General features: G+C 42.0%; 4 protein-coding genes and 1 pseudogene across 9 annotated transcripts; 2 read left to right on the top strand and 3 right to left on the bottom strand.

The window, feature by feature from the left end:
- Nucleotides 1–29: 29 nt before the first annotated feature.
- Nucleotides 30–6,648, bottom strand: zgc:112334 (rab GDP dissociation inhibitor alpha). Of its 3 annotated transcripts, XM_027018776.3 has the most exons (12): nt 6,634–6,648; nt 5,817–5,938; nt 4,672–4,779; nt 4,348–4,444; nt 4,103–4,237; nt 3,639–3,837; nt 3,028–3,159; nt 2,305–2,404; nt 1,785–1,956; nt 1,248–1,392; nt 412–466; nt 30–173 (listed from the first exon to the last, which is right to left on the bottom strand). In XM_027018776.3, the coding sequence occupies exons 2-12, from the start codon at nt 5,856–5,858 to the stop codon at nt 30–32; spliced, it is 1,329 nt and encodes a 442-aa protein (XP_026874577.3). In that variant the 5' UTR covers nt 5,859–5,938; nt 6,634–6,648. The 3 variants fall into 3 exon arrangements, with proteins under 3 accessions (XP_026874577.3, XP_081561162.1, XP_081561164.1); XM_081705036.1 differs by lacking the exons at nt 30–173; nt 6,634–6,648 and having other exon boundaries at nt 327–466; nt 4,333–4,444; nt 5,817–5,989; XM_081705038.1 differs by lacking the exons at nt 30–173; nt 412–466; nt 6,634–6,648 and adding an exon at nt 580–719 and having other exon boundaries at nt 4,333–4,444; nt 5,817–5,989.
- tmem43 (transmembrane protein 43) lies at nt 6,268–12,799 on the top strand. 2 transcript variants are annotated; one of them, XM_027018762.3, is made up of 12 exons: nt 6,268–6,538; nt 7,062–7,211; nt 7,379–7,513; nt 7,625–7,719; nt 8,511–8,560; nt 8,680–8,749; nt 8,954–9,024; nt 9,175–9,296; nt 9,466–9,540; nt 9,967–10,068; nt 10,839–10,956; nt 12,080–12,799. In XM_027018762.3, exons 1-12 carry the CDS (start codon nt 6,527–6,529, stop codon nt 12,190–12,192), a joined length of 1,113 nt encoding a protein of 370 aa, XP_026874563.2. In that variant the 5' UTR covers nt 6,268–6,526; the 3' UTR covers nt 12,193–12,799. The 2 variants fall into 2 exon arrangements, with proteins under 2 accessions (XP_026874563.2, XP_026874561.2); XM_027018760.3 differs by having other exon boundaries at nt 11,296–12,799.
- Nucleotides 12,800–12,895: 96 nt separating this feature from the next.
- LOC113582797 (transforming protein RhoA) lies at nt 12,896–16,186 on the bottom strand. The gene is made up of 5 exons (XM_027018767.3): nt 16,096–16,186; nt 14,978–15,135; nt 14,435–14,555; nt 13,904–14,034; nt 12,896–13,602 (listed from the first exon to the last, which is right to left on the bottom strand). The coding sequence occupies exons 2-5, from the start codon at nt 15,131–15,133 to the stop codon at nt 13,429–13,431; spliced, it is 582 nt and encodes a 193-aa protein (XP_026874568.1). The 5' UTR covers nt 15,134–15,135; nt 16,096–16,186; the 3' UTR covers nt 12,896–13,428.
- Nucleotides 16,187–16,244: 58 nt separating this feature from the next.
- ora1 (olfactory receptor class A related 1) lies at nt 16,245–19,887 on the bottom strand. Of its 3 annotated transcripts, none has more exons than XM_081705040.1 (2): nt 17,601–19,887; nt 16,245–17,352 (listed from the first exon to the last, which is right to left on the bottom strand). In XM_081705040.1, the coding sequence occupies exon 2, from the start codon at nt 17,340–17,342 to the stop codon at nt 16,389–16,391; it is 954 nt and encodes a 317-aa protein (XP_081561166.1). In that variant the 5' UTR covers nt 17,343–17,352; nt 17,601–19,887; the 3' UTR covers nt 16,245–16,388. The 3 variants fall into 3 exon arrangements, with proteins under 3 accessions (XP_081561166.1, XP_026874565.2, XP_081561165.1); XM_027018764.3 differs by lacking the exon at nt 17,601–19,887 and having other exon boundaries at nt 16,245–16,510; nt 16,701–17,591; XM_081705039.1 differs by lacking the exon at nt 17,601–19,887 and having other exon boundaries at nt 16,245–17,591.
- Nucleotides 19,545–21,694, top strand: LOC113582810 (uncharacterized; annotated as a pseudogene).
- The last annotated feature ends 3,252 nt before the right edge of the window (nt 21,695–24,946 follow it).

Genomic DNA, 24,946 nt, shown 5'->3' with positions numbered 1-24,946 from the left:
TGGGATGACGTTTTTCTGATTATATCATCTTAATTGTCCAAATCGGCCTCACACTCCCTGTGGAAGTCTTCGAAGATGAATTCTGACCCCGTCATGCGCCAGAGCAGGTCATTAATATCCTTGCACTCTGTTTCGAAGTGTGTGGTGGCATCATACGAGCGAGACACAAAGATCTGAACCGAGTGAAGACAAAGCACAGGTCAGCCTTAAAACGATACCCACACTGCTCTGTATGCCAGAGACAGAACTCCAGTCCACGAGAGCCACCGCATTGTTTCCCCTGCAGTCCAGAAGATACCTCGCAAAATTTGATCAGGCTCTGCAAAATACATTCTCCAACACTGTTAAACTCAAAGGCAAAAATACTCTAATTGGATGATGCTTTGAGTGACAGCGTGAAGATTAGATTACCTGACTCCGTCTTCCATCATCTATGGGGGTCATCAGGTTGCTGATGGAGACAAACCTGCACAACAGTGATATAGTAGTTTCAGTATTAGAGTCCATAATAGAACATGAACAACACTGAAACCTATTTCCTGGACAACCAAGGAAATAAATAGATTAATTTTGTCTCTGCAGTAACTCTCCTGATTCAGCGTGAACACTAGAAGGTATGAGGAAGACGTTAAGGCCCTGACAGTCAGTCCTTTTTCCCTGAGGGCTATTTCCTGCAGATTTCCACGCCACCATTACTTAGGACTCAGGTCTGATGACATCTGCCAATCGGAATTGGTAAACAATGATTAAAAAAGCCTGGACTGGATTTAATTTCAAGGAGCAGGATTGTGTATCAAATGCTGCAGTGTGCCCTTCTAGGACTACAACACAATTCTGTTCTATGAGAAACACTTTCTACATCCAGCTGAAACACTCAGTGCCTTTGATGCTGCACCACACAATTTCTTTTGATTGATGGGAGCATAGAGTTTGCCTGAAGGTTGCCATTGGAGCAGCAGGGTCTGAGTCTAGTCCTGGAGATCTACCATCCTGCTCAGGTTAATTCACAGTGTAATCTAACATGCCTAATCCAGTTAATCAAGGTCTGCAGTGATGACCTAATATTAGAGAGCCATGTGTGTTAGATTAGAGTGATACTAATCTTTCAGTAGATGCAGTAGATGTCCAGGACTGGAATCTGGATGCCTCTACCCTAGAATGTACTTTCAGATGGAGTCATGGCTCTCAGAGACTGTCTGAGACTGTTGGTGTGGTTGGTATTTTTATACAGATCTGGTGTGTCATACTTCTGTATGACGGGCTCCAGGAGGGCCAGGCCTGGCTGCACCTCTTTTTCTGGGTTGCTGGTCTCTACGGTTGTGCTCACCACAGCGATGTATTTCCCATCTGGAGCTACATTATGAGTATAGGAGACCATACATATGTAGATATCTGTAGAGGGTGAGGGAGAAAAGCATTATATACCTTTGATTATGGGAAAACACAGGATCTGTAGCCTATCCCTTTAAATAGTAACAGTAAAACAAAAATACATTTCCTTTACTTTGATGTATCACAAAATCCCCTGCTAAAGCAACTGTTCTTTTACAGAGGATGCCACTAGTCAAAGGCACGTCACAGCAATAAATTAATTTCCTTTTATCATTGCATGTAGACATCAAGATTAATTTTATTTAAAAATAGCTAGCTTTATATTTGCATGCTTATTTTGCAATGCCATGATGAAATCAATAATTGCACAGTGAAAATGAAAGCTTTTGAAAGGAAGGGCCTTTTAAACCCAAATAAGATGTGACAGTCAAGGCCTGCTGAGCTTCCTGTACCTGATTTCCTGTTGAGCTGCGCTAGCGGTATGATGATGTGGCATGAGCCAGCGTCATCTGTATTTCTGATTGGGTGGTTCAGCAGGCAGATGACCCGTATCACCTGGCCCACCCTCTTCACCCGGCTAGGCGCATAGCTGGGGTCACACAGCAACTGCTTGCAGTGGAAAGTCTGCTCCAGGTTGATCACATCGAATTAGAAAATGAAACAAAACTAGGAAGACAAGTTTAGCCTGCTGCTCATGCGTCTGTGGTGGTTGTTCTAACTTATTGAAAATAGTGTTTTAGCGGTTGGTCTCACCCATCTTAAAGCCATTAATGTTTGTGGGTAAAGAAGGCGTGTTTGGCAAGTTGAGGGGCTCTGTGACTGTGTAATGACTTCGAATCAAAGCCTTAAAGTCAGAGCTATATATATTTTCCTTGTATCTCCTTATGATCAGCATTGCTTGTCCATCAGGGAGCTGACCTGAGATGAGCAGTCACACTCTGAGCTGTTTGTTCATCTCAGTCAGTAACTCACCTCTCCCTGTGACTCTACTGCCACCACTCTGCCATTATCCATGATGATGTCATCCACCTGGTGATTCAACATGTATGTGACCCCATTCAAAGCACTTAACCTGCAAGAGAAACACACAGTGCACCCCATCAGCCCCGTGTGTTAACCGTTCATGTGTTCTGACAATAAAATGTTCAGAATGTTCCATTTACAAGTTCTATATATAATGCATCCATTTTTTTTCAATCTAGAACCACACATTCAAAATCCAATTTCTAAAAGGTTCATAATAATGTTTATGCCCATTTTAGACATTTTGTGGAGAAAATCAGACTCTCTTTACAGTCCTAGCAGGGTCCATTTGTCATTGTGTAACTCAAAATGGCAGGAACTAAGGCTTTTCACAAGAGGTATGGTCAAATCCTCTTCAATTGTTTCAGTTCATATCTGAAATTCACACTTGGTACCTTTTGGAACCTTTCTTTTGAACAGGTAGTTATGAGATCCACACAAATAGCTGGAATGTTGTTATCCTTTCTGATAAATCAGAAAAAGCCCAATTGTCCACTACCACCACTGGCATTCTGACACAAACCTCTCAGTGCTAAGCTCTCCTTTCAACCCCTTTTGGGGCTTGTACCACTGCAAGCTAATGACACATAAGTCAGCCATTGGGGCTTCACAAACACTTGGGACTTCTGAAGGGTTGGACTGTGGAGGAGCAGAGATATAGTAGTACTTTACCTGATGAAGCCCTGTGCCAGTTCCCCCAGGCCATACACAGGATACAGATAGGGACTATGACCATACCGAGCCAGAGACTCCACATACAGTTTGATTCGTTTGATGGTCTGCAGGCATGGCTCATCCAGATAACTACAGCAAGACAGGGAATTTCCAGGGATATAGTCATACAGACACAGAACAACAAATGAGATTTAGTATTTTCTGTTTTTATTTGAATATGCATTAGGTGGATTAAATTTCACTCTTAGCAGAATATGGACAGACCTGTTCTTAAAAGACTATAATGCATTCTGAAATTAAGACACACATTTTGTTTGTCTTCATAAGTTTGCATGATGCTAACCACTGGGCAATAAGATTGCATTATTTGTTATCCACATTAGCCCCATAGCTCTAATCCACTACTAGTGAAGTAAAATTTGGACACCAAACATGTCTTGGTTGATTAATATAAAGCAAGTAAAAAACTTAGTTTGTAAAGACTGTAAAGAATAGTATTCACTGTATTGGAACGAAAGAGAGAGTATGTATGTGTGTGTGTGCGTGCATATGCACATAACTCTATTTAGTTTTTATTATTTGTTTTTCTTGTATGTGTGTGTACTAACTCATCATTGCAGTGCAGACCCAGGGCATGTCCTGTGAACTCCACTACATCACAACCCAGGTCAAAATGGTGGAACACCTCCCTCATGGTGGTCCTGTTCGGGTTCATATCCTGATATGTCCGTGGGTCCTGCTCCTCAAAGTTCCTAATGAACAGCAGCAGCTTCCGAAATCGTCGCTTGTCAAACATGCCCATCAAATCTGCAATCATTTCAAATCTAATCACAAAGTTCTATAACATTTTTGTTTTGTTTTTAAAAGTGTAATTGATCAAATAGCAAATGTTTGCAATTGAACATGGGAGTAAATAGCAAATTACTTATCAGGCAGATATAATTCCTTTTTAAAAAATGTCTTTCCCCCATTTGCCAACAGTCTATTAGTTGGAATCCAGCCATCTGTTACTGTAAGAGCTGGTGTAAGGACAGACCCCCCATTAAAGTGGCACCAACATCAGCTGTGTTACCTGAACTGTGTATTTCTGCCTCTGTAACAGGAAGTTTGTGCACTTTCCCACCTTTGTAGACATAACTGCCCTCCACCACTTTAAAATCCAAATATCGCATCACCTCTGTACACAACAGCATCTTTACCAGCTGCCCTGCAACATGTTATGAGAAGACACAGTCAAAAAGCTATTAAAGCTATGAACTAATGACATCTCAGGATCCTGCAACTGTCACTGAAAACGTTTACAAGTGCGCCAGTCACCACTGGACAGCAGGAATTTTGGGATGAGGTCGACATTCCATTCTTTGCCTTGTCCCATTCCTTTAGGATTGCCAGGGAACTGAAACCTCTTGTAGAGCTGTTCAACAACAAACATAGCTGAAAAACAACCCACTGACACACTGGACAATGTATGTATGCTGTGTGTATGTGAATATGTACATCTATATAAGTATGTTCTTAAGTTAAAAAATTGTGCTGTTGATAAAGTGATATAAAGACAAATGAAGGAAGTGTATGTATGTGTATGTGTGTGTGTGTGTGTGTGTGTGTGTGTGGGGGGGGGGGGGGTTGTGCAAAGCAAACCTCTTCCAGAGGTGAGATGGAGGCACTCTCTCCTCCAGAGTAGGGGTTTCGGTCAATGTGAAGGACCTTTTTCCCACATATGGACAGTAAGCCAGAAAGGATGCATTCCTACAGGTGGGAGGATGGGAGGGTAGCATAATATCATAACACAACATAACACATCATAAAGCAAGCATAACACAAACATAACATAGCATAAAGCAAGCATAACACAACATAACACATCATAAAGCAAGCATAACACAAACATAACATAGCATAACACAACATAACACATCATAAAGCAAGCATAACACAAACATAACATAGCATAACACAACATAACATATCATAAAGCAAGTATAACACAAACATAACATAGCATAACACAAGTGCAGTGTCCCTGCCTCTATTAATGGTTGAAGGGAAAATGAGTAGAAGATTATTTCTTATCCCTCATATGCTGGGGGCAGTGCAAGAGGTACTCTGGGCATACAGCATCATTAAGACCCATTTCCACTAATATGACAGGTCATTCCCACCCTCAGCACCCAACACAGACATGTAGCTTAAGCTGTTGTCTGTAAGAAGATAACCTATGAAACAGACATCATTTAGAATGATATATGTTTAATCATTTTTAACAAGCTGGATATGGAAATAAAATGTAAATATAAATTAAATAAAAAAAGTAAATGAATGAATGACATCAAAACATTAGCATGTAATCAATATTATTATTATTATTATTATTAATAATAATAATAATAATAATAATAATAATAATAATAATAATAATAATCATCATCATCATCATAATCATCATTACTAGTAGTAATAGCAGTAATCTTTTTTTAAACAAAACCTTCTTTACATAAAACCAACAAAAATGATTTACATAAACATAAAATACTAGGGAAAACAAATGAACCACTATGACTTAGTAATTCTAATGAATAAATATTTTAGATGTAGGTGATAACGTTTTAGCCAGCCAGGACACATACATTAGAAAGAAAAGACTACATTTGCCTACATGAATTCATAAATATGAAAATTTGAGCTTTGTAAATTTCCCTTCAAAGCATGTATCCATTGTCTTGAAGATGATAAGATACTTATTACTCAGGCGGTCAAGGCCGATGACGGTGAAAGATTGTTCTTACCTTCAGTCCGGTGCCTAGCACAATTACATCAAATTCTGCCATCCTAAGGGGAGTCTACTTTGGCTTCCAGGTGGTGCTTACGCATGTGTAGGATATAAGTGTGTGTATACACTTGTCCCCTTCTTCATGAACATGGTAGCTTATTATATTAGCCCTTAAGACACACTTAATCCTCCCAGTCCCAACTCACATAGAGAAGCCCTTAGTAATACCATGCGATGCACTGTGGTGATAGCCTGCCTCTTCCACAAAAGTCTTTAAGTAAACTTTAAGTAAACGTTTGGCTTTATTTCCCCAAATAAGAGATCGCCGAGGAAGTGGTATGCCAGTACGGGTGTTTAGTATCCAATGGTGTGTTATAGTCTATTAAATAGCAGGCTATAGCAGGCTATTTAATTGGTCTAATTTATTGACCAATTTATTGGCAGGCAATTTGCGCGAATTTGCGTGTGTGTGACTACATTTCCCAGAAGGCATAGGGCTCTTTCACTCGTTGAGTCATAGAACGCGCCGAAATCTAACTTTGAAGATCTGACTCTCTTTTTACAGAGTAATGAATTTTTATAACATTTTCATCAGTAATTATACAGTTGCGTTAATTTGTTGAGTTGTTATTCGTTGCGGACAGGCAATATCTTTTTGCTCACTTTAGGTTTCCTCTTCCTAATAATAATAAGAAACACTTATCTGGATCTGTTCTAAATTAAACCATGACGGTACCAGTAAGTTACATTTTATTATTGTACTTTTACTTACAGTAGGCATGGGTCTGTGCAACGATTTACGCTAAGTTGATTTAATTTGCATGGATATTTACCTTTGCCTAATTAGCTAGCCGCCAGGGCTATTCCGTAGCATGTAATTCTCTACTGAAATGCGGAACAGTACATTTTGGGGGGCACTTCTACAGAAGGGGTCGTTAGAATTATGTGTAGATATGGCAAATGTTCAGCTACATTACAATACAACTTTAGAAACGAAATAGTATTACAGCTACAGTGTGTAACCTCATTTTATACCAAAGATTTGGGAAGAGGTTATAGTATGTATAACCTTTTCTACGTGTTCTAGAGACTAATAATAATTAGTCTGATTACTTTGATTATTGACTAATAATCAAAACCTTTTGTAGTCGTTGCTTAGTTTTGCACCATCTATATTTGGTGCAGAAACACAAAGTAAAGGTAGATGTGGTTTCTCTAAGGTCCTGATGTATACTTGAAATGCAGGTTCTGCTACATTTAGTTTTCAGGTGCGGATGGCAGGGACCAGCACTCGCGCATCCACACGCGTAGCACGCCCGGCTTCCTGGAGCGTCTTAGCGAGACGACAGGGGGGATGTTGGTGGGAGTAGCGTTGTTTTTCCTCTCCTTCTACGTGCTCTTCACCAACGAGGTTAGATGTCCCGTTTTTGTTTGTTTATAAAGAGAAACCTACATCTCTTCACTGGTGTCCAAGTGACAGTGTGTGCTGGTGATTTTCTCTTCCATTTCTGTGACATGGTCCTCTGTATGTGGGTGAAGTTTTACAAATACACCCTTTATTACTCCTTCTTAATGTAGGGCAGGGCAATACATACATCTTCCTCTCTAGACGAGGGTCTATCTCAGATCGTCTCCCTACATCCAGACACTTACGTGGATTCCAAGAATAACAACCGCCTCATCCACCTGTCTGCTCCCCTGCGCACATCCCAGGTATGACGGCCTCAGAGGAGCACGATGGTGCCTGCTTTGGAATAGAAAAAGTGTTCCAGACTATATCGATGGCTAAATAATAAAGAGAACTCTCTCTCTTTCTGTTTTCAGCCTTTATATGATCCAAACTACAAAGTAGCAGTTCAGGCTGTGAAGCTGAAGAGAAGTGTGGAGATGTACCAGTGGGTGGAATATCAGGACACCCGGTAGGTTATCACTGGCTTCAGCATTATCCCTGTACAATTACCCAATTCAAATCTCTGGACTTCTCTACTTCTGCAGACTTGTGGATTTGACGTGCACGGTCCTGAGAAAGTCTGCAAGGCAGATGGGCTGTTTAATTTTGACATTCACCTGTGGCACATGAGGGGTGCGGGGGTGATGACTGCTTTTTGTGAACTTCTAGTGTGTCCACATAGGATGCAGACTTGAGCAGATTTTGATGATGGATTTTTATTTAATTTTAATTAGCATATGTGGCATATGGGATGATGGTTGTGTTGGCCTGTAACTGTTTTAAATTGTTGAGAACTTCTGATCTTGACCCACTGGCTATGACACATTAACTTCTTCTGTAACCTACATTAGGATAAATCACATACCCCTGGAGGGTAAGACTCTGAACAATGGGATTAGATCATAAAACCCTCTGCCTCTGAGTGTGTGGTGTTTATCAAATGCACAATAACATAAACCACACCAACAGTGTTAGATGTAATAATCTTGCTTCCGGTATCATATATTGATGTTGAAGTTAACCATGGAAACGAGTCAAACTCAAGTCCCTTTGCACTTTATATACACTTGCAGTTAAGCAGCCTCGCAGATTTGGCATGATGACATTAGCCACTTCGGTAAACATCACTGAACCTACTCTCAAAGTTCATGAGACCAGAGTCCCTAGACCATAGTCCAGAGATTTAGATTTGGCGATTGTCTTCTTCAGTGCCATCTCTCTCTAGTGACATCATGCTTCACGTTTGCTTTCCATCAACAGGGAATACAAAGAGGGAGATGAAACCAAAACAGAGACTACGTATACGTACAGTGAGTTCTTCTTTAGCACAGACACCTTGCAGTCCTAAGGGAACTGAGGGGTTGATATGAAGCGAAGCTGTTGTTTTTAAATCAATTCGGATCTGGTTTCCATGCTGTCTTTGTGTTAGATACGGAGTGGAAATCGGAGGTTGTCAACAGCAGACATTTTGATAAAGAGATCGGCCACATGAATCCCAGGTGTAGTATTTATTCCAATGGCACTGCACACACATACATGCATATGCACACATACAGACACAGCACAACCACATTTCATAGAACAAGGCGCTAGCAACACCAAGATCCTGGGAGCACATGTACTGTCATTTTGTGAAATATATGTCGCTCTGGATAAGAGTGTCTGCTAAGTGCTTAAATTGAAATGTTTGATGTGTTTGACAGTGCAATGGCAGTGGAGAGTGTAACAGTAGTGGCCCCTGAGGTCTGGCTTGGACAGTTTTTCCTCTCCAAAGGTTTTTACGTTACATTTACAGCATTTGCCCCTATTGCCTTTGGCCAAATACACTATATCATTACAATTATTAAACCATCTAGGAGCAAGTATAAAGTGCTTTACTGTTATTTTCAGAATGGCACTGTAATGCATTGCATTCTCTTTCTAGGACTGATTGATCAGATCAATAATTTCCAGACTCTGAGTCTAGGAGGACTTCCTTTTACAGACCCCTTTCTGACTGTGTATGAAAATTATTTCTACCACACTGGCAACCCACGGAGACCAGAGGTCAATACACACACACACACACACACACACACACACTCTCTTGCCTGATGGCACTCAAAACACACACACACAGCTCTAGACACACCACAAATGATTCTCATACACTGCTGATGCTTGCTGTAACTAAAGTCCTGGCGGTTTATTTATGTCTGTGTGTCTATGAGTGCAGGTTGGAGACGTGCGTGTACGTTTCTCCTATGCTGGACTCAGTGGTGAAGGTTACTCTCCTGGGCCAGCTCAGACAGTGAGTACCGTTAGTCTTTCAAGTCTGCAGTGTCATGACCGACAGCGTTTAGTCTCATTGATACTGAGGTACTGAGTTAATTGTCACCCAGTTATGATTTGGAATCAATTGTCAATGATTCTGGCTTGTCACCCAAAATAATTATATATGACCCCATTGATTGACTAAGTGTATGTCTACATTTTTATAAGCCTGTTTGCATTTAAAATGTCCTATGTAAATGCATTCAAAATGGTCTAATCTTAATACTGAAAAAGGAGATGTATTGATGTGAAATGTCTATTGATGATGTGTGCACTAATAGTAAATTGCCTTATTTTATTGATACAAGGTGTTTATCTGACTGTGTATAGGAGGTGTCAATATTGATCGGCGCTGTCTAGTTTAATAGCTGCCATGTGTCAGATTGTGTTTGTGCTTGTGTAGGTGAGTGTGGTGGCCATGCAGAAGGGGGATAACCTGGTGCCTTTTAGGACCCAGTCAGGGGGCATGCTGGAGATCCTCTACCTGGAAGAGCTCACTGCTGAGGTAAGGGTGTATATCTGGAAGCGCTCACTGCTAAAGTAGAGAGGCGTATTTGGATTGTTGTCTGTTTGCTACTATACATGCTGCGTTAAAATCCAGTACCAGTGTATCATTAGCTAGAACAGTGACTCTGACACTCTATACTTTCCCTGCACTAAAACGTGAACCTTATTTAAGTTGATAAAGGTCATTATCGTTTTTACTAACATCTGCCTGACATAGCCATTGCTACCCCTACTTATAATTAAATACCCTCTACCCAAACCTGTTTTTAAAACCAGTCCTTCTAAAGACATGCACGCTCAGTTCTTTGCCTACCCTTTTATGTGCTTTGTTCATTTGGAATATAATTTACAGGCAGGTAGGACAGCCTCCTTGTAGGGAAGGATTCTGATTGGTTAATGCAGCTGGACATCTGGAATTTCTACTTGCTGTTTACAGAGCCCAGGACAGTCACAGAGACATTTTTCTTGCCTTAGAACATCTATGTTAATGATGACCATAAGAATGGAAAATTTGTTTTATGAAGTGTTCTTAAAAAAATCACTTACAGAAGCTTTAATTGACTGATGAGTTTAGTCAGGTGTTTTGGGAATGAACTGAGTTGTGTATGGAGAATATGGCTCTGTTCTGAGAATAATGAAGTGCAGGGCAGCCTCTGGACTGGGAAACACTTATCTAGACTGACTTAGTTACAGTGTGTTGCTCATGGTTTTTATATGTGTTCATGTTATGAGCTCTGAGCATTTGTGTGTGTGTGTGTTTGTGTGTAGGAGGTGTTTGCAAGAGAACATCAGCTCAATAATATGAAAACGTGGGCTCTGAGACTGGCTGGCTGGCTCCTCATGTTTCTTGGCATCAGTCTGACCACACGCATCGTGTATACTCTCGGTAAAATACATATACATACACACACACACAGAGTCTGGTCTTAATAATGACCCTATGCACTGTGTCTGTGTATTTTTGTATATTACAATAGCAAATGTTTCGATGCAATTTTGACTCTATATTTCATACAGGTAAATATGAATATGTAACAGTACAATGCAAAAGGTACATTTATTATTGTAATATACAAAAATCTCCAGAGATTATTGGCTATTTAAGCAAGTTGCATGTTGTGTGTGTGGTGTAATGATGTGTATGTAAAGCACTTGTTTGGCATGTTGTGTGTGTGTGTGTGTGTGTAATATGGTTGTCTGGTGTGTGCATGTTTGTCTCCTGCAGTGGACTGGGTCCCTGTCCTGAGAGATCTGGTCTCTGTGGGTCTGAAGCTCTTCGCTCTCTGCTTGTCCTGCTGTCTCTCGCTCCTTACCATTGCTGTCGGCTGGCTCTTCTACCGCCCCCTGCTGGCAGGGCTGATAGGGGCACTCGCGCTTCTCCCCATCATAATTGCCCGGTTAGGAGCACTTTCGAAGAAACAAAAGTGACTCTTAAAGAGCAGGGCAGTGGTTTCATAAATTCAGATTTGTCCAAATTAAACAAAGTCCAACTGTGGCCACTGTCCTTTCTGATTCTCTTACTGGACATTCTGGCCTTTTGGTGAAGGCTATCTAGCTAACCAACAGATCTGCCTTTGTGATTCACCACTGCATAAGCACACTTAACGTTGCGTCATGATCTCAGCACTGTGCTGCATGGTGTGATTTAATCTCACACACACACACACACAGACAGTATATATATAAAATCAAGTTGCCACTGTTGAGCCCCTGAGCAAGGCCCTTAACTCTGTTGCTGAAGTTGTATTCAGTCAGAATTGTAAGTCACTTTGGATAAAAATGTCAGCTAATTGCCATAATTGTAAATTGTAATTGTTTATTCCAGCATGAGCTATTTCATATCCTCTGACACCTCACCTAGACAGATAGATTTACTGTTTAAAAAATGCATGTGTATGTAGACATGCAGCTGGTACTAAACATTAAATGCTGTAAATTTGAAGTGTGAAAGCCTACAACAGTCTATAACTTGTTTTTTTTTTTTTTTTTAATCCTGGACATATCCACAGCTGAGGGTATGCATTTATGCATCCTGTACTGTAAAACGACAGACAACTTGCATTTAAAGTGGTTCAAGGGCACTCCTTGTGGAGATGTTAATCTGGTGTTTAATGTCAAGTAAGCTCAGATCCTGTGAACAGTGCTGCTAACTTCAGAAAGAGCTCAGAAAACACCCGTTTAGTGAAACTTATATTCATTTTGTGAAATCAGTCATTCAGGAAAAAGTGCCTCAGAATCATCTGCAAAAGTAATTAGAATACAATAGTGTGAATGACAGACCACCATGCAACGCCTGTCCAAAGAACAACTGTGGGGGGGGGAAATCAGTGGTATATAGGCATTTATAGCAAGTGTGCATCAGACCGTAGCATCCGTTGTGTGGGTGGGGTGGGGTGGGGAAGACTCATTCTTAGCAAAAAAGAGGCAGCTGTTATTTGTGCTTGAGGATGTTTTGAGAGTTTGCTTGCTGCTGTAGTTTCACTTTGAATTAGAGTGTGTGTCTTTCTTTTATCAGCTGCCAAGCATAACCAACAACAGCTATTTAAGGTTCAGACATCTTTATTTCCAGTGTGACAAGTGAACCTCCTGCAGATTTAATGTGTGTATTTCTGTCATAATACAAGATCTGAGTGGTTCACTACTCCTTGTGGTCTTGGGAATGTAAAACATGATTCTCAGCAGTGCTTTTGATTTTTTTAAAAATAAATAAAAGCCAAAGCTTTTCTTACTGTTACATATCAGACATTTTTTATACTATCCCTATAGAACCCAGACTGATACCCCTTAAACGCAGTTGAAAGAGGAACTCCATACAAAACACAAGCTTAATAAAAAGTTTTTGTTTAATACACAAAGATACCAAATTAGGTTTCTGTTTGTTTTGAAAGAAAAAAAAAAAAGATTCAAGTCTTGTCCAAGTGTATGCATTCCAGAAAAAAACACAAACCATGCGTCTTTCCTGTATTGCACATTGGTCCTGATCATCTTTTTCATCTTCATTGCATATTTGTAATCCGAAATAACTGCATGGGCTTTTGGTCACAGTGGATGACAATGCACTGATATACACAGCTTAGAAGACAAGTGTCAACTGATAGAGAGACCCCTCTTACCACTGGCTTGGTATGACTTAATATGGCAAAATCAATCATGTGTAAAAGGTACAATAAATCAGCGTCGCTCCTTATCCGCATCTTTAAATACTGACAAAAAAACTAATTTGGACTGCTTTAGTTTAAAAGGTGTAAAATAAAAAGCGGTTCACGGGTGAGCACAGTCATTCCAGGCAGGCTGAGGAAAGGGTGGGGCCTGGATATGGCTCCACCCACCCCCTCAGAATGAGCAGAGTCCTGTCCATTTACAGTATGAGGCATTTAGTGCCTTTCTTGCCCTTTCTGGCCTGCAGCGCAGCCCTGGTGGCCATTTCAAATACATCCCTCACGCCATCCTTTGTCTTGGCAGAGCACTCCATGTATCCGAAGGCATAGATTCGGTTGGCCATATCTCTGCCTTCCTCTGGCTTGACTGGCTCCTGTAGACAGAAGGTGCAAAATGTTTATTTTATTTTTTATTTTTCAATCTAAACTGCTGGGTTACTACTGGCTTGTAGGAAATTGTCCATGCTAACTGATGTACACCAGAGCCTAGTTGTGCTTTCGTGTTTCATACCGCCAAATCTATCTGCTGAGTTTATACATACTGATTTTAGATCTGCCTTGTTTGTTTTTAGCTTTAGCAGTGTCATGGGTTCAGCTGTCCCCTGCTTTCTTCAACCTGCTGAGCTGGTTAGCTATGGCTAACAGGGCCCCAGGTGAAGGCCTGGGGCTTTGTACCTGCTTCATCTTGGCCAGCTCACGGCGGGTGTGGTCGTCGTTACGCAGGTCCTTTTTGTTGCCCACCAGGATGATGGGAACGTTGGGGCAGAAGTGCTTCACCTCTGGAGTCCATTTCTCTGGAATGTTCTCTGCACAGTTTCGACAAGAAACCACTAGGTCATTTCATGAAGCACAATTTCTCAGTTATCACCGATCGGGATAGGACAGTTTGGTCGAAATGCTAATGTAGCTGACATTGAATAAATAATGCCAACAGTCAGCTTCCCTTTATTGGCAGTTTTGACAGGACTGCATTTACATTTACAGCATTTAGGACTGCCTCTTAATGGCAAAGCCAATTGGTTTTCTTTTGAGAAGCTTTTTTCTTTCCATAGGTCATCTGGCTTGCCAAGAAACAATGCTTCATTAAACATCCTGTTAATGTCCCCCCAGCAAGCCCTTACTGTGCCCTTACCCAGTCCATTTACAAAGCACATGATGTCTGGAGCAGGGGCTGCTCTGGTGTGTTTCCAGTGCACACACACTCACCAAGACTGTCTGGGCTATCGATAGAGAAGCACATCAGGATGACATCCGTATCTGGGTAGGAGAGCGGCCGGAGCCGATCGTAGTCCTCCTGACCGGCTGTGTCCCACAGGGCGAGCTCAACCTGCCAACAACGTGCAGCTGAGTCAAGCCCAGTGTAGCAAATGCTCCAGATGTTGTTTCAAAATGTTTTAAAAGCCTTTCTGAGAAATCTAGGGATCTGTCTATTGTCACTGTCTTGACTGCACATATTGATTGCACACAACTGTAAATACAGCTGGGGCCCTAAAAGGAAAAACAAAAACAAAACAAAAAAAACCCACATCGCAAAGTTTGAATCAGCCCGTGGTTTCATGCTGTTTGCCCCCCTTCACTGTGTTTCCAAGGTATATTACGAGCAGTCAATTTCTTTAGCTGTTACACGACGTCAAGCAGCGTCTAAAGCCAACTTCCGTAGCGTTAGCTAACTTATCCTACATGTCCCTTCTTTTGACTTCAGGCGGCAACCTTTGACTAGGATGCCACGGAGATGAATTTGTCACTTACTTGTTTGCTGTCAACCTCGATGTCAGCTACGTAGTTTTCAAACACTGTGGGCACGTAGACCTCGGGAAACTGGTCCTTACTGAAGACGATTAGAAGACACGTCTTTCCACACGCTCCGTCGCCAACTATGACCAGTTTTTTACGGATTGCTGCCATTTCTAATTTGACAGGAGGACACCCGCGTTAGAAACTTGAGAGAAACGTGTGCATTACAGGATAACTAGCAAAACAAGGTTCAAAAGCAAAGTTAATTTCCCGTATAATGCTCAGTCTTACCGAACTATAAACATGAAGGTAGTAGTAGCTAGTTATGTCTAAAATTAGTTACAAAAAAAATAAAAAAGTCAAGGCGTGGCTAGATTTAATAGACACAAACAAGGACTGAGCGCACTGAATGTATTTGATAGTCATGAACATACTAGCTAGCTAGCTAACCCTAGCTAACACAGCTAATTATGGACGTAATAACTGGGTTGCAATCAAGTCGTTATTTTACAACTTCGCTGTATGATGTCTTAGAAAACGCTCGATGTTACAGCTTACCAATCTAGAGATCGCTAGCCATCTTAGCTGGTTTACCGATTTATATCGGAGCCGTAGCTAGTTAGCCAACTAGATTTGTGTACTATCTGTCAATAACTAACGTTAACTAGCGTTACCTTAGACAACCATCCAGTTAACTAGCGCGCTGACAAGCTAACAACAGTAGCTAGCCATGCTAACGCTAACATCCACTATTACTAACTAGCTTAGCTAACTAGCTGGCTAGTAATGCAGCATGTAGGCGGCGCTTATTAGGATAAGTATAGCGGGCTAACGTTGACTCAAGCAAGAACACACCCGGCAGCCGTTCAGCAAGACGAAGATGAATTCTAATACCCAGCCAACAAGCACGAAAGCTACCCTAGCTAACCAGCTACGCAAAGAAAACAGGACGCTAGCACTTACATAGCATTAGCTATCAGCTTCATAAGCGGAAGTCTGATTGTTTCAACAGAATGGCCTGTTTGTCACGAACAAAACTCGCGGACGTGCTATTCCTATTAGCTACAGTATAGTGAAAAGCACAAAGACTATCACGGAATAGTAGATAACCGTTTACAGGAATCGGTTTTTACCTTGGGTTTCGGCTTAGCGAGTTTTCCGGTCTCCCACCCAAGCGTCAACCACAGCGGCACTACCAGCCCGCTCCGCTATGGCACTGTGAAGCTACGACAAAATGGCGGCTACTTAGACAACATGCCAAAATAAGAGTGGAACACGAGAGCACATTTTCGTTTCGTTTATTCCCACAGCTTGCAAACAATAATGGTAAACACAGACTTATTTATAAATTCCAAGGGCAGTGTATTAAAAACACTAAAATGTTACACACCAGTTAAATCAATACAATTTTTACAGCGTGAAAGTTTTATTTAGTGTTTCCCTTTTCAGTGCAGTCCTCAACTGCCTGCTGTTTGAGGTCACTGGTGGCACACACCATCCTCTGTTTTATCTTCTTGTTGGAGCTGATTATAAGGAGTGGACTGAGCGCTGCATAACATGATGAAAAGAACACCCTCATATCAGCCACCACGGCTGGGACCTGCGCTACAGTCAGCATGTAGAGCCAGATCACATTATCAATACCGAAAAACACTGCGTACAAAACTACCAGCATGACCACAGTCTTGGCTGCGCGCATCTCCATGGAGCTTCCCCGTGAGCGGCGGATGCCTCTCACCTGCTTGCTGTGTTTGTGCAGGAGGACGAGTATGTAGCCGCTGGAGCCCAGCATCAGACCCACGAAGGTGAAGTCTCGGCCCGACACAGCCGCGCCATTAATCACATAGGACAGGCCGTTGTGGAAGTCGACGTGACAGAAGCCCAGGTTGAGGGTGAACGCGGGCACGGTGCCGTTACGCGGGGCGACGGAGCACAGCGGCGCCGCGATGCAAACGAGCATGTTCAGTAGCCACAGAGCCACGAAGGTGGGCGCGACCCGCTGCGGCAGACTAACCTTCAGCCTGAGCAGGAACGGCCTGGCCGCGGGGGCTGTGGCTACGGCCTGGAACACGCTCAGCATACACGTGAGGCAGACGGAGAGGGCGCGGCTGATGCGGTAGGCATAAATCAGCAGCTTGCAGCCGGGGTCGTCCAGCAGGTGGCGCAGGCCGAAGACGGTCATAGTCTGCGGCACGCCGCGGGTCAGGAGCAGCACCAGGTTGGCGAAAGCCAGGTGCGCCAGGATTCTGTCCACGGGCTGCAGACGAGATTCTGCACACGCAATGTGACAGTAGGCCATCAGCACCAACAGGTTCCCCAGGACACCCAGCCCGGTCTGTAAGAGGAAGGAGACTCCTTTGATGGTGATGCAAAGATCCATGGAGACTGGCCTGTGTGCCATATTGCAAGACAGAGACAGTCAGCAAAGCTGAGGCTAAGAAACTATACAATATTTTACACATTTATTTATTTAACCTTATTGTGTGATAAATAAGATACTTTAAATCAAATGTTTTAATTATAATGCAACATATGTCATGGAATGCAAATATTAGTATTTTTTATTTTATCTGAGAAATATACCAAATGAAAGGTAAGAGACAAGCAAATTGATTCATTTATTGAAACATTTGGTTACCTGTGACTCCTTATTACAATGGCCCCCTTGCATTTGTAGTATGAATTGCAAGTATAAGCCAAACGTATCTGAATTTATATTGTCTGCTGTGTCACTGAGGGCTTAAGAGAGTTCCATTCCAAAAACAACAACAACATCAACAACAACCACAAAAGAAGATTCAAAGTAACCAATGAAACCATGAGGGTAGACACACCTGCTCACCAATTAATCCTTTCCATGAAAACAACAATGCAACTAGGGCTGCATCTAGGGCTGCTCATTGTCTACTAATAAAAATAGTACAGGTATACAGGAACCTAAAACTGCCTGTAAAGGATGGTTGTTTTTAACAGATCACAGGAACCAAGTACAGTCATCAGAAGTCTTTGTTTAAAATGAAATATGATCTCTAAATGCACTGTGCTGCATTTGATGTTTTTGTCTCTTTCTCTTATTTTACACTCTCATTATTTTAATACATTTTTCCTTTGAGCTTTAGAGAAGAAAAACCTATGAAATTATTCATCTCTAATGACCCAAGCCAATTTTTCAAAAGTTAGTTTTCAAACTAACTTTTGTAAATTTAGCCTCACATTTTTTTCAATAATCCGCAGTGCGAATCGTTTACTTTGAACAGCATACTTGAGTGTGTGCTGTCAGGCTAGTGAGAGGCCCCACTGGCCTGCTTCTCATCATCCTGCTGATTTCCCTCAGGTGTTTTTCAAAACTTAAAGGAAAACAGATCATTACTTGGGCGAGTCTGTACATGCCTGCTTTTGACTCTGGAGAGCCCAAGCGTTATAATTTCAGTGTTTTAAACACATCATAAATGTCCTCTGCTTCTCCCTCGGGTCCCCAAGCCACAAGAGTAAGAAGGAGTGTACACACAAGCACTCTGTGGATTACTAACACATTATTTGACTTTCATTTAGCTTTTATATAAGGATGCACAAAATGAGACTATAAACAATCTTTTTAAGCTATAAACACAATGTTGTTGCCGCTCTGAGCCTGCCTGACCCTGAACTGAGAAAGCCATTGCCATAAAGCAAGAATGGCAGCATGAAATCACCTGTCCCCAGGGACTCATTAGCCAAACAGACACGAGAAACATTATGGTATATATGCAGTAATTAGATCATCAGTGATGGGTATTATTGATATTCTAAAAGTGCTGTAAACATGCATTGGGAAAATTTTCTCATTTTCTCTAGAGGATTGGATAAAAACAAAAAATTAACAATTTCATTTTTCAGATTAAATTACTGATGGGAAGGGTATATATTTGTATAAAAGTCTAAGATTTAAATGGCAAAACACATGCACATAAATATACTATAATTTACTTTAATGCACTGAAGGTTTTTTCCCCAGTTTTTCCATTCGGGGGCGCTGTAACACTGCTGCTGAACTGGGCTTCTGGTAACGTGGACATGCATGCTTACTGTGGTGATCATGGGTGGTTGGGCACACATTTATTCCTGCACTTACCAGAGCCAGCATGCAAGGCTGTACCAGATTTGAGAGCAACTGATGCTCAAATGAATTTGTCACTAAAAAAAAAGGTTATTTAAAACATTTTGTGAATCAACTTTCAATTCACAGGATGAAATGATTGACTCTGAAATGGAATCTACCCTATATAGCATATAGCTCACAGCAAGTTCACTAATGTTTGGATTCTAATGTCAGTGATAGAAATAATTGCCAGCCTTCCATTGTAGTTGAGTGGTAGATGAAATTAATGTGGTAGTTCACACAGTGATATCCTGTGTATTGCAGATTGGTCAGTATATCATTCAAGTGATCAGAAGCAGGCGGAAGCTTGCACTGCTTGGTGATAGACTCCCTGTTCTCTCACAAAAAGGTGTTTGAGTTGGGTGGAGGATTGCACAGTGTCAGGACACAGGGTAATGGATGTCGGGTGGCTCTTCTTCATGGCGAAGACTTTGGGAAAGTTCCATGATTGAGCAGACACATGTACTTATTTGTCTCAAGGCTATTTTGTGTAGTTGAAGCGACTGTGACCTTCTATCCTGTGTGTCTCAGCTGTGTTTCTAGACCATGGGTTTTTTTCCTTCGTGGTGGTGGTAGTGCCATGCAACCATGATCTCCACCTTCCTGTGGGTGGTGCGCCAAGAGGGGCCGCCTCTTACCCACCAATGCCATTGTCCTGAACCTGGCCTTGGCCAACAGGCTGGTGGTGTCCTGGAAGCCCTCGCCACCTTGCAGGTCAACAACATCTTCAATGACAGCGACCGCAAAGGTGTGATCCTACAGGCTGTCCCGCTCGCTCTCCCGCTGGGTGCCATTTATGCTGAGTGCACACCATTGTCTCAGCATCAATCCTGCTAAACCACTGGCTGGGTTCTGCTCACCCAGTACCTGTTCGCCTGGCGCTTGTGGCTGATCTTCCTGGCACTGTGGGTGACAAACACCTCCACATGCTTGCTTTCTGTCATTTTCCTGGTGGTCATGAAGAACAACCCAACATGCAGTACTGCCTGGTCCCTTTTCCATCCCCGAGCTCCAGAGACAGCAGTGCCGTGGCGCGGATGTCCAGGGATGTGGTCCCATGTCTTGCACGATCCAGGCAAGCTTCATCGTCCTTGTCTTCTTCGGTCATTCAGGGGGCTTCAGACAGACGGCACGCAGCTGATGCCATGTTGTCACTATTACCGTTCTGCATGCTTCTGCATGGGGTGGACAGTGGGCTGTGGGTGTACACACTGACGGTCAGACAGACTGTCCTGTACGTCTCAGCTGTCCATGGCGCTGGTCTCAGGCCCAGGATCTACTGCTTGTACCATTAGCCCCATCATCATCATCATCATCATCATCATCATCATCATCATCGCCATCCAGAAAGAAAGTGAACAAACGGTTGCTGTGGCTTGGAACAGAAGTGCACAATGGCCCCTGGTACAACAGCCTGACAACGGTCTGACACACAGCCTCACTGTCAGTAAGCACCACTGGGGAATGGATAGACATGCTGGTAAAACCAAATGTGCTGTATCAGATCAAAACAAGTTGCACATTTAATGTACCTAAACCACTGAAACACTGTATGGACTTTTATTATGTGACTAAAATGATGGAACATAGCATTTTAAAGTTAAGAAAAGCCCTCCGATATATTTGTCACAGTACAGGGTGCAAAGACTTTATGTTCAGCAGTGGGGCATCCTGAACATAATGCCACTGATCAACAAGCTATTGATTTCAGTTACCTTCTGGGCATTTTCAGAGGGTTGCTGTGAAAGTTCTTGTTCGCTGTGCATGTAAATTACACATGGCCTTTTCATTCGTTTGTTGCATTGGGGTTCACTCACCCTTTCTAAATGGAAACTAATGACAAGCACACCATTGTGCAGCATACTTTCCTCACTTGACAACTCTCATATGCACATTTCACTTTGTACATATAAAATACTAGATGACCTCAGTAAACACACCCAGTAATAGTCCCTTCTTTGATATGTGTTTATTTATTGTAATTTCTGCTCCTAGGTTTTGGACTGGATGACAAACGAGTTTCAGTTCCCCTCTCTCCTGTGGTGGCTTAAATGGTGATTAACAGTTTGCAGAGGGAGTGTGAAATGTATCATAGATAAATAATGGAAGCGGTTAATTGCCTCTGGAGAGAACAGGCCCTGGAGCCCAGTGGGAGAAAGACTCCTCTCCCCTGGATAGTGAGAATAATAAGAACATCAGTCATCATGGCTTTTAAATGAACTTAAAGCTGCCGTGAGGATATGAAAACTTTGTTGCAGATTAAAGGTGCCTACAAGCACTTTGTCAAATGCAATCTGGCATCGGTCGTCATGTTTCCTCGCTGGGGTTTTTAAGAAACAGTAATCTTCATTGAACTGTGTTGAGGTGATTTGGGGTTAGTGCTTGTGTTTGTGCTTAGTCATGCTTTCTGCATTAGCAGCAGAATTTTGTACAGGTCATATTTTCTTTGTTGAATAGTACATTTATGTTTTATACCTTCCAAAACAACCTACATGAGATGTCTTAATGACATCATGCATTAATGCACCTTGTCCTTGTTTGTAACACCTCAGATCGCCTCCTCTTGTGATGATGATTGTGGTGATGCAGATGATGGTGATAGGCCCATGCCTTATATTCTTCACTCCACTGAAATCTGATTGGTCAAAGACACAGACTCCGGTGGAATGAAGGATAGAATGCATGAGTGTGTGCAGGGGTGGAAGACTGGGTCCGTGTCTGCAGTCTTCTGCACACTTTTACTAGGGACAGAAAAACACAGGAAGCCTCTTGAAATAACATTCATTTCTAAGCAGGCATACTTTTAAAGACTTATACAGATATATTTAATTTAATATACTGTAAAAATGTCAAGATGAATGATGAGCAGAACAAAGCCTATGAAGTGAATAACTGCTGTAGGTGGCTACTGTGTGTGTGTGTGTACTGTGTGTGTGTGTGTGTGTGTGTGTGCGTGTGTGCATGTGTGTGTACTGTGTGCGTGTGTGTGCATGTGTGCGTACTGTGTGTGTGTGTGTGTGTGTGTGTGTGTGTGCGTGCGTGTGCATGTGTGTGTACTGTGTGTGTGTGTGTGTACTGTGTGTGCGTGTGTGTGTGTGTGTGTGTGTGTGTGTGTGTGTGTGTGTGTGTGTGTGTGTGTACTGTGTGCGTGTGTGTGTGTGGGTAGTATATCGAGGCCCTGCCTCTCCACTCTGCAAGATGGGACGTGCAGATGTTCAGTCGTGTACCTGCAGGCAGAGTTCAGACAAACGACTCTGCCCCTGTAAAACATGCAGAAGCAGGAGCCTCAACCTCTCACAAGGCTGTGCTGCCTTGTAACTTCCCTTTCTGCTGTTCTTTTACTCCAGAGTTTATCTTCACACACACACACACACACACACACTCGCATACATGCACACACACACACACACACACAGGCACACACACAGGCACACACACGCACACACAGACACGCACACATGCATGCACTTAAAAACACTTTGTGTGGCATAACAAACTTGGAGCAACAAGGTGCTACCCTAATGCTCATGCTCACACTTACACAAATGAACACCCATTGAAAGTGTTTGTGACAGTCAAAAGTCTTCTTCCTTTAAAAAAACAAGAAAGACAAACAAACAAGCAAAAAAACATCACTCACCTGATAAGCCCTAGACACGAGTTCTCGGAGATCTGAAAATTTTGGACCTGTGAACACAATAAATTAAGTGAAATGTAACAAAAGCAAATGAACAAACACTACAGTCACAAAACGGAATGGCTGGGGCTTGCCGTGAAGGGAAAGCAGAGAACTACCGTATAGCAGAGTTTCGTTTGGGTGTCACTGCTCAGAAAAGCAGAGAAACCACAAATTACACAATCCAAAGTGCGGAAGGACAGAAGACTAGAGGAAGTCTGCAGTCCATCCGTGGAGAAAGAGAGCAGGAGAGGAAAGAGAGAGAAATCTGTTCTTCTGGCACTCTCGTTGTGTCTCTGTCTACCTGTCCCAGGTATACACATTTAGCTGACTTCATGAACCAATGGCCTCGCAGGACTCTGTAGTAACCGCTTCCTCTTTTCCACACCCACCTAAGTAGGTGGTGACACAGGTACATCCTAAATCAACGTTCTGGCTTGCTCACTCAAACTTGCTTTCACAGATTCAAAGATTTCACATCATTAAATCAACATTTTAGATAAATGCTTGGAAATCCAAATGAAAACTTTTCATTTGTACATGGCAGTTCCTTATTTTCACAGCTCCATTTTCAAGTAAAATAATATGATAATAATATGATAGAAGCATATTTTACTATTTAAATTATATTTACTACTATTTAAATTATAGTATATATGTATACAGAATAGAGAAACACAGCATAACGCACTAGATTACAAAACAAGCCAAAATACAATAATGAGCATGATGTACTATGTGTAAAATCCAAAACACGACAGTCTAGATGGGCTAGAGGGGCCCTGAGAATGCTTGATTAACTGGACCACCAATGAATTCACCTAGAAGGTCCATGATAAGTAGATACAAGGGTTTTCTCTTAATTTCTCTTTCACCCTTTTCTTGGGAAGCGCGTTTTGGAAGCAGCAAGTTGTCCTGCCTCACTAATGCAATCAAGAGCCTCTCTTTCGACACACAGGCCAAGAGACAAGAGTCTGCCTAAGATCAGTTAAACCCAGTTCACATAATTGATCTGTTGATCTAATGATGTAAATCACTTCTAGTGGTTTTAGAGCAACCCTGCTGCTCCAAACAACCACTGCAGGTGATCATGTGATCTACCCTTCAGACTCAGACTGCATGGATCACCCTTGAGACTTGCGTGATCCATGGCATGCAGATCATAAGGCTCATCAAAGAATCTGCATGTAGAACGAATGCGCTGAAACACTTTGATGCACTGAGAACCATAACCATGGGATGGAGAGAAATGTTTCAGCTGGATACGAGGGTCTGTAATCGAGTTATGCACTTCATGCGTAAACTTTGATCTGGTACAAGGGAAATCAGGAGGAAGTGTAACCACCTCCTCTTCCCGCCTGGCTAGCTCTTCTCCAGACTTGTTGCTCTGTGCCTGTCTGAACTCGCTTGCTCTGGAATGCATTCACTTTCTGCAAATGAATAGCTTTAGGGGAGTATGACAGTATTTCATAATTTGGGGAAATATCTATCTATCTATCTATCTATCTATCTATCTATCTATCTATCTATCTATCTATCTATCTATCTATCTATCTATCTATCTATCTATCTATCCTTTATACATACTCTCTCTATATATATACTCTCTCTCTCTCTCTCTCTCTCTCTCTCTCTCTCTCTCTATATATATATATATATATATATATATATATATATATATATATATATATATATATATATATATATATATATATATGTGTGTTTGTGTGTGTGTGTGTGTGCACATGGCATATGAGCAGGCCACCCCAGTTAGAAATGAGAGGAATTGGGAAGAATCAAAGAATAATGGAGAACAACCAGGCTAAGGTCCTGCGGGACCTCCAGACCCAGACAAACAAACAGTGCCAAACCAACTGTACATTATGATAGTAGACAAGATGCAGAAAACAGATGTGGCAGTCCCAGGTGATTGAAACATCCAAAGGAAGGAATATGGGAAGTTAGAAAAACACCAGAGACTGAAAGAAGAAATAGAAAAATGTGGCAGGTGAACACCAAAGTTGTCCCAATAGTGACAGGGCACTTGGGTCTGTAACCCCTATGATGGAGGAGGAGTCGCTCCAACAAATCCCAAGAATGACATCATCAGTCTCGGTTCAGAAGCGCTCAGTCTTAGGAACAGCGAAAATACTGTGCTGCAAAGGTAGAG

Source organism: Electrophorus electricus, chromosome 22 (assembly GCF_041902795.1).
Source record: "Electrophorus electricus isolate QZ-2024a chromosome 22, ASM4190279v1, whole genome shotgun sequence".
NCBI lineage: Eukaryota > Metazoa > Chordata > Actinopteri > Gymnotiformes > Gymnotidae > Electrophorus > Electrophorus electricus.
The sequence above is the reverse complement of the archived record's forward strand: the minus strand, read 5'-3'. Positions and strand labels throughout refer to the sequence as shown.